The 8,689-nt window shown below is 33.7% G+C and overlaps 2 protein-coding genes across 2 annotated transcripts; one reads left to right on the top strand and one right to left on the bottom strand.

Annotated features, from left to right (window-relative positions):
* The first annotated feature begins 1,097 nt into the window (after positions 1 to 1,097).
* Positions 1,098 to 2,262, top strand: LOC111304118 (glutaredoxin-C6-like). Its single transcript, XM_022900634.2, has 2 exons — positions 1,098 to 1,591; positions 1,934 to 2,262. The coding sequence occupies exons 1-2, from the start codon at positions 1,217 to 1,219 to the stop codon at positions 1,952 to 1,954; spliced, it is 396 nt and encodes a 131-aa protein (XP_022756369.2). The 5' UTR covers positions 1,098 to 1,216; the 3' UTR covers positions 1,955 to 2,262.
* Positions 2,263 to 4,944: 2,682 nt separating this feature from the next.
* LOC111302986 (ADP/ATP translocase At5g56450-like) lies at positions 4,945 to 7,632 on the bottom strand. Its single transcript, XM_022898933.2, has 2 exons — positions 6,940 to 7,632; positions 4,945 to 5,820 (listed from the first exon to the last, which is right to left on the bottom strand). Exons 1-2 carry the CDS (start codon positions 7,279 to 7,281, stop codon positions 5,188 to 5,190), a joined length of 975 nt encoding a protein of 324 aa, XP_022754668.1. The 5' UTR covers positions 7,282 to 7,632; the 3' UTR covers positions 4,945 to 5,187.
* Between the last annotated feature and the right edge of the window lie 1,057 nt (positions 7,633 to 8,689).

Below are 8,689 nucleotides of genomic sequence, written 5' to 3'. Positions count from 1 at the left end.
TAATATATTTGTATATTTTATCTAGTTTTATAATTTAAAATAAATATATTTCAAATTTTTATTTTTAAATGGGTTTTTTAAAATTTTTTAAAAATATAATATAGCTTGAATATATTTTATCAAATTTTATAGTTTAAAATAAATGAATTTTATATTTTTGTTAAGTTTTTGTTTTTTAATTTTTAAATATAATTTATTTTTATATTTTATATAGTTTTATAATTTCAAATAAATAAAATCTAGATAATATGTTATAATATAAAATTAAATTTTCTAATTTTCTAATTCAAATTTTTTTTTATATAATTTAAAATTTTAAAATTAAACTTAAATAAAAAAATACAAATAATTTCAACATCGACGTATTGATCATTTATGCAGATACGTGATATCAATTAATTTTTAAGGTAAGATTTAACAATTTTGACAAAAAAATTATTTCGATACAACATTAAAAACTTTAAAACCAACAAATGTCATTTGAAAGCATAAGAACTAGAACAACCTATGAACCTATGATCCAAAATTTAAAGATCACATATGTAATTTACTGTTAAAATATTGTATAACAGATTTTCTTTCTCCTTAAAAAAAAAAAACAAATGGCAATCAAAAACCAAAAGGCTTTAAACCTCATTTTAGTACAAGAAATAACCGCTAAAATCTTATCACAATAATCCAGTCGTTTTTTACAATAAAGATACTTTTGTCACCTTCAAAAATATCCTATCTTCATCACCTACCTTCCTCTTCTATGCTAACATTTCCAATGTGACACATGCCCACATGCATATAAATATAGATGATAAAATGTTAAAATATTTTTTAATTTTAATCATTAAAATTTAATTTATTTTTATTTTAATTATAAAAAATAAACTAAAATAATAATAATAAGTTAACTTTTTTTTTGGGGGGGGGGGTTACACAAGCGCGTGGGTGTCCAAGAAAACCCATGATCCCAGAAAATAAAGAGAAGTTATGTAACACATTACTTTCTGATGTAAGCAACCACAGCCCAAGCCAAGTCGCTTTCTCTTCTCTCTCTGTTTTATACTTAGTATTTAGCTCTTTCATCCCACTTGTTTTTTCCCATTGACATTCACAAAAGGGCCCTTGTTTTTTCTTTGGCAATGCAAAAGCCTAAGAAGTTGCTCAAGTGACGTTGTGCAGCTTGATCTAAACACCGCTACCACCTTCCTCCAACAATATCCCCATGAGTACCACCACCACAACCACCGCCATCAGCGGCGCCGGCCTTTCCATAGACGAGGAGGAGTCAACGGAGACACGGATCAGGAGGCTGATATCGGAGCACCCTGTCATCATCTTTAGCCGATCGTCTTGTTGCATGTGTCACGTCATGAAAAAGCTCTTAGCCACCATCGGGGTTCACCCTACTGTCATCGAACTTGATGACCATGAGATCGCTTCCCTCCCTCTACCGCCGGCTCGCGATAGCCTCTCCTCTCGCAATCCTGCCCCCGCCGTGTTCATTGGTGGAACCTGCGTCGGCGGCCTTGAATCCCTCGTGGCTCTTCACCTTAGTGGCAACCTCGTCCCAAAACTCGTCGAAGTTGGCGCACTCTGGGTATGATACATAGACTATTATATATAATAGCATTAAAAATCATATAATCAAGCTGTCATTTTTAATGCTTTTTTAATCTGGGGTTTTTCTTTTCATTATAATTATTATTGTAACTTCTTTGTAAGTTGAACATAAAATTAGGCAGTCCACTTCCAAAAGAGAAATAATTTCTGCTTTTCTTTTCCCTATTTGCTTTGCTGGTCAAAGAAAGCATATTGAAGATATTAGTAATTAAATCAAATGAATGAGATTGTATGTGTGAAAGTTTCTTTTTCTTTTTCTTTTTTTTTTTGGTTGAATTTGTAAAGTGAGAGTTATGGGGTTTGAGCTTTGGTGTTTCAGGAGCTCTGGTCAGGAGTTTGATCTGAGTTAGGACAATGAGCAATGAGTGAAATTGGGCCCATGGAACTGGGTTCCATACTTCCATTTCCAATTATTGAGCAATCAGAGCCTTTGAAATTTGTTCCTGACAGGGTCTTGACCAAACAGAATGGTTAACTTAATAATGTGATCTGGGGTTTTGGAGGAAGATGATTTTGTGATGCCTTCTTCTTTTTTTTTTTTTCTGACAATGACGAGCCCCGGTCCAAGTGGTCATTGTCGCATAATCTGACAAAGTTCTTCCAATTATCATTAAGAAGAAAAAGAAATAATATCCTGGAATTCTTACACGGCTCTTTTCTGTTTGATTCTCAACATATTTCATTCCACAATTTGTGGTTCAATCTTTTTCTGGGATTATGATATCCAACAATTCCTCTTAATTTGTTTCAACTTTCATGCAAATAATTAGAACTTATAATTTTGTCACGATTTAAAATTATAATAAAAAATATATAAAAATTTGATAAAAATTAAAAAATTTATTTTGTATTTGATATGATTACATGAATTATAAAATAATAATTTTTATATTTTATACGTATTAATCACAAAATAAACATACATGGACGCATGAAAGGTCAAACTACTATAACAATCTTATTCTTTTGTTAGCGTTGAACCGAACCAGCTGGTTGCCTGGAAATTGTGTAAGTTACAGCACTAATAACAAGATAAAGTCTGAAGAGTTTCTTCTTTTTCTACCTCAAAAGCTTATCTTAGATTAAGGATGAATGGCTATTAAAAAAAGGGATTGATGATCACAAGAACACTTGAGAATGAGCTGTGAAACAAGAAACAAAACAAAAACTATTACTTCCTCTCCCAGATACTCAAATAAGTGAATTTATAAACTGTAAGGAAAGAAGTGGGAAGCTGTAATTTGTAGTATACTAGCATGTTGGGTGATCAGGAAAGGATCGAAGGAAGGAGAAGCTGTCAAATAAGATCACCAAAAATTGAAGGCAAAGACAAAGCAATTGTCACCAACCCATCAGAAAGTATTAAAAGATGCGTCATGGCTGCAATTCAATCACTTAACAGCCTCATTTCATCACCAATTTTTTTGGTGGTCTGCAACTCTCAAGTCTTAACCCACTTTAGTTTCTGAAATTTTTTACTTTTTTTATGTGAACTGTTAAGAGTAATGTTAAAATATCTTATTTGCATGTTGAGAAGAAGAATATTTTGTATATAATTATAAAAAAATGAGCAAGTGGGAGTGTCCATATTGGAACCTAACTCTAAATGACAATGCAGTAAAGTGTGTGTAATCATGAGATGGAAGGATCTTAATGTAAATTTTATTTGTTCCAACCTTCAAGTTGGGGAAGTGAGAATTAATAGCTCAAAGGGCGAGCTATACAGTCACCAAAACAAAATCTAATCTTTGGAGATCTTTCCAATTTAAGGAAAACAAGAATGAGTGAGATTGGGTAAAAGCTGAAACACCCACTACAAGTGAAATGGGACCCAAATATATAAATTTTTCCTTTGGGTTTGGAAAAGAAAGCATGGTTCATGACAGGAGCAACCATCAGACAACAGCCCACAACTCACAGCCACAATTCAAGAGTGGGGTGGTCAGTGGTCACCTTGGATCTTTGTTTATTTATTTATCTTATAAATTCTGAATTTTACACATGGCAGCCATTGATGGCGTTGATTTACCCCATTAATTAACCCCATGCCCATCGAGAATCTTTACAGCCTAACGTAAGAAGAATCTCTTTCTGATTCTCTATAATATTAAGCAAATTTATGGCATGAAAAAAGTTAAAAAGAAAGAAATATATATTTTTTTTGTTATATAGTTTAAGTGGAAGTAATGAGAAATGGGCAACTCAAGTACCCCACTGAAAGTTCGGGTTTTAGGTCTAAAAAACGGTCTAAAAGTTGGAAAAGCATCTTTAAGTACTTTATCAGTTCATCACCTTTTATTTTCCTTTGCCTTTTTTTTTCTTGATGGTTGAGTGAAGTCATGGTTTTGATTTGGCTTCATTGTAGGGTTCCCACTTTTCTTGTATGCATGTATGTACTTTTATTGTTCTCCATTGTTTATGGCTCTAAATCCTCTCCAATTAAGACCTCCCCCAGATTGTACCTTGACAAATATAGTTAAATGCCACCACTATACAGCACTGTTGCTTAAAGTCAAGCTTACATCACTTTGGGAAGCAGAGAGAGAAAGATAGAAACCACAACTGGACTACTTAAGTACTAATCCTTGATTAAGAATATTCCCTCGATAAAACAGCATATATATATGATATTGTTATAGACTTGCAGCTGGGACTTAAGTTTAACTCATGAGTTTGCACTAATTAATAACGATATTTATAGTACTAGTTCATTACAACTGTTAACATTAAATTATGATTGTTGTCGCCATCTGCATGCCTAGAAGTTGCTATGATCTATTGCTGAACAGCAAGCACGTTTAGGCTGCACATGTAAGACGAGTGAAGGATAAATTATAGAGAAAAAAAACAGCAGAAATCTTTGACAATTGGTGAGAGAAGTGCTGGTCAGTTAAGGAATTAAACAGACAAGTAACAGGAGAGTGAAACTGAGATCACTGCCACACCAATCATTCGATTGGAATTACCAGTGGCCAACATCAGGAGTTCAAATTTTCGGCAGCTTTTAGTACGTTGAAGTGAAGATTTACCTGTTATATATATGTCCCTCTTATTGTTAGTACTAGTATTTATTGCTGCAATATCTGCCCCTCATCATTTAGAAGGAAACGACTTCCAGAATAAGAGTGGGAATTCTTTTTTGGATGAGATATACTGGAACCAGCAAGTAATAAAACAAGTAAATTCATGTGGTTTTGGCTCCTGGGGCTGGATATCCACAAGAATGCATCAGACACCGGAACGTGGATGTTGATATCAAAGGAACAACTGCACAGAACCCATTTTATCCCCCTTCCCAAAGACAAAACTGTAAAGAAGAGGACACATTTGGTAATGACCTCGAGCACAATATTGAGCAGCAACTTGCTCTTTTATTCATCAAGGAAAATCAAGGTGTGATCAATCGTCAAAGCTTTGCAACGAAATGTGGTAAATGAATGTCATCTAGTAAATACTATGGCATTGAGGGTATCAACCTCGATTGCACTTTACAAGGTTTCCTGTTGTAATCCTGAATATCATTCTACTCTAATCCTTTTGTTCAATAAGAAAACTGTAAAAAATTGCTTCCAACTACAATCCACCCCAATTCATGAACTTCTTGACCTCATCATACAGAACCAAGATGGCTGCAGCACCAGTACTCCTAAAAACATTAGACAGTGCCCCACGGTAAAATGAAGTCACCCCCTCAGTCCTATATATCGTCCTCCAGCAGTCCAGTGTGCTATGGTACATTGCTTGTTCCAAGCCAGATTGCATCATCATCCTCCTCCGAACTGTATCTAGTGGATATGACAACAATCCAGCAGATGTTGTCACGGCCTGGGCCACCACCCAACGCTTCCATAATGCCAATTCAGTTTTGGATTCTTCTGACAAAATTTCATTTATTGTATCAAATCCTCCGAAATAAACACCCCGATGAACAATCATCCCCTGTAGAGAGGCAGGAAGACCCCTGTAAATTCCCCGAATTCCATCTTTTTTATGTATGGTACTCAGGAAATGGTAGATACCTCGAAATTGACGAACATCAGTTCTTCCTATATCTGCAGCAAGGCGTGTGTGAGCGATATCAAGAGGGTAGATTAAGATCAATGTTGTGCAACCAGCTGCAGCTCCGGCAATAAAGTTAGCAGATACTCCAGAGAATACATGACCATCTTGATAATAGCCATTTCTTAATATGTTTCTATACAGATCCTGCATAATGAGATAAAAAAAAATTAAAAAGATTAGCACACAGAGATGTTGTAAGTTTACTCAGAGTTTTATTCAAAAACTCAAGCAAAATGTTTTATTTTTCTAGTTGTTTATTTTTGAGGCACTGGTGTGGTTTTGAAGGCTTTTTTTTTTTTCCTTTTATGTACATAGGAGACTAATTAGGCCTTAAACTACATAAATCCTACCCCTTTCATCCCCAGGATTCAAACCTGAGATCTCCTAGTTTAATTTGAAGACTAAAGTTTTAACACTTGGGAATATCCCCATGGGTACTTTCAAGCTTTGGTTTTTTTTTTGGTCGTAAAAATAAATTGTGATTGAAGACCATTTTGGAGTGCTAAAGGTAAAAAGACATGAAAGAAAGCTTGTTTACCATCAAGTAAAATATTATCTGAATTCAAGGGTGCTGTCACCGTCATCAACTAGTGTCAAGGCATTTATCAAGTGATTCCTATGAACTTTTCACTGATGGCAAATTGGCAATAAGTTAGGCAAATTCATCTCACCTATTCCAAATGCTCTTCAAGGATGTAACGCTATAGTTATTTCTTACAAGAGTGTAATCCACCAATTAGGGCCATCCACCAAGAGTTATTAACACTATAGTTATTAATAACTCTCTTAGCTTTTCTGTCCCTATTATTCCAACATCATGATTATCATTAAGATCAGAATGCCCTGAAGAAATTTCAATAATAAGATCTCTTTTCCTAGAATCTCCTATAAATTTCAATAGAAACACTATTTGTATCATGACCACATTAATTACATTCAAACATAGCTGGCAAAACAAAGAAAGTGCATAGATTATTATCTCAATCTCCCATGCAACAAGAATAACACTACATTGGCTCGAAGAAACATTTTATCATTCATTTCACATGCAAATAATATCTCCTCCCAAAAATAACCCCGAACTTTCAACAACCCATATACAAATAAAATCTCCCAATACTAAAACAACTATGCCAACACATTAATTCACTCTAAATATCCAAAAAAAAATAATAATAATAAAACCACTCATTAAACTTCATAGCAAAAACCAAGACAAAAAAAGAAGAAAAGGGAAGATGAAAATTTTGATAAATTTATTACCTTGAGGGAGAAATTAAGAGCAACGGAAGGGTAATATCTGAGAACACTACTCCCATTGCCTCTCCATAAAGAAAGAACGCCTTCTTCCCTTACCGTACGGACGATACAATCAAGCATCCCTTTGAATTTCCTTCTTCCATCAGCCACAATAGCCAAATTGCTCTCTTGGGTTTGAAGCAACAACTTTGCCCTCTCAATTGGTGCCACGATCGTGTGCACCACACCCCCCATCACCGCTCCCGCCATCAAATCACGTTGGAAGCTCGCCAGCCATTTGTACGGCCCTGACGACTGTTTTAACCGTCCAATGTTTTCTAATTCATCATTTACTTCTCTGCTCATAACTTCAAAGACCCAAAATTGTTTTTCTTTAAATAAAAAAGAAACCCTTTTTCCTTCTAGTGTTAAGAAATGGTGGAAAAATAATTTTCCACTAAAAAGATTGAAGCTGTAACTATTAACGGGATCATATTAATTGCTCTGTTTTTTTTTTTTTTTTTTTTAGAGAAAGAGAGTTTTTGATGCTTTTCTCATGGCTGGCTATCTTTCGAGGGCTTGTTTTGTTTCAGCTTTGCGAATGATCTTTCTGCTTCTATCCGTATCCCCAAAAAAGGAAACTTAACGAAATTTGTCATAGGCGGTTCATTTTCCAATCTGGGTGTTTGATTAATCAGAGGGAACTTATTTTTATATTTCTCGGTTGGTAATTTTGCTTAGGTTTAACATTCTCATTATTATGGCAAGTTTCATTAGCCGTTTAGCTTTTGCCAAGTGTTACCTTTTTTTTTTTTTTTTGTAAAGCATTTGCTAATTGGAAGAGTTTGTGAATTCTCAGTTGTGTTGACTTTTAAACTTAACATAATTATTTTTATAATGGCTCTTAGTTGCATCGAGAAGGGAAGATTTAATTGGACACTTCAAGCTAAAAAAATAGTTTAGCAGATTAGTTATAATTAATTCATTTTCCAAAAAGTAGTTTATCATCAGTAATTTTGTTAATTAATAATGTCATATTTGATATAATTCTTGCATTTATATAATTATGTTTTATGCCAAATTATTATATCATAATTTTTTTAATAAATTAAATAAAAAAATATATTTTTAAAATTTATATATAATTTTATCAAGTTTAATTCGTATTATTTGTATATTATTTTTGTATCATTTTATATCAGTGTAATATTATGAAGTATAGACACGCTAGAGTTTGTGTTTGAAAGTAGAAATAAAGAGATGAATTCAAATATTTAAAAATGTTCAGAACTTTTTTTTTTTTGAAAAAATTATTTAAGATTAGATTCATTACGGAATTTAGTACCAATAATGGTTTAAAAATGAAGAAGAGGTGTGGTGCATGTTGTCATGTTAGAAAGTGAATATATCCAAATTTAAAAAGACAATCTTTGTGCATGGTACACTGGAATAGATGCCGTGTACCATAGTGTGAAAGGGAAAGCTAGTGGTAAGCATGGAATTGCTCGTCTCAAAGATTGAAAATATTCAGGGGATGGAGCCTTCTCGGGGCTGTTATCACGAGAGAATATATGAAAAAATTGGTGCTCCGTTTCAGTATTCTTTTGCTTCTTTTTTTTTTTGGCAATTGATACTCAACAGTAATGATCTATCTGCAATTGTAAATCCCAATGTAGCAGTCAAGAGATGCGAAAGAAGATTGCGGTTTGCTCTTTCAAGTCTTTGGAAGCTAAAATCAATATCCCAAATGGTCCAACACTGCCTCTAAAAGAGG

This window comes from Durio zibethinus, chromosome 13 (assembly GCF_047325235.1).
Source record: "Durio zibethinus cultivar Kanyao isolate XHJ-2024 chromosome 13, ASM4732523v1, whole genome shotgun sequence".
Classification (NCBI taxonomy): domain Eukaryota; kingdom Viridiplantae; phylum Streptophyta; class Magnoliopsida; order Malvales; family Malvaceae; genus Durio; species Durio zibethinus.
The sequence above is the reverse complement of the archived record's forward strand: the minus strand, read 5'-3'. Positions and strand labels throughout refer to the sequence as shown.

Excerpts from the sequence above, each read along its gene's own strand:
- LOC111304118 (XM_022900634.2), top strand. The coding sequence starts at position 1,217 with ATGAGTACCACCACCACAACCACCGCCATCAGCGGCGCCGGCCTTTCC. Across the intron at positions 1,592-1,933 it reads TCGAAGTTGGCGCACTCTGG|GAGCTCTGGTCAGGAGTTTG; the intron begins GTATGATACATA and ends TTGGTGTTTCAG.
- LOC111302986 (XM_022898933.2), bottom strand. The coding sequence starts at position 7,281 with ATGAGCAGAGAAGTAAATGATGAATTAGAAAACATTGGACGGTTAAAA. Across the intron at positions 5,821-6,939 it reads CTCTTAATTTCTCCCTCAAG|GATCTGTATAGAAACATATT; the intron begins GTAATAAATTTA and ends CTCATTATGCAG.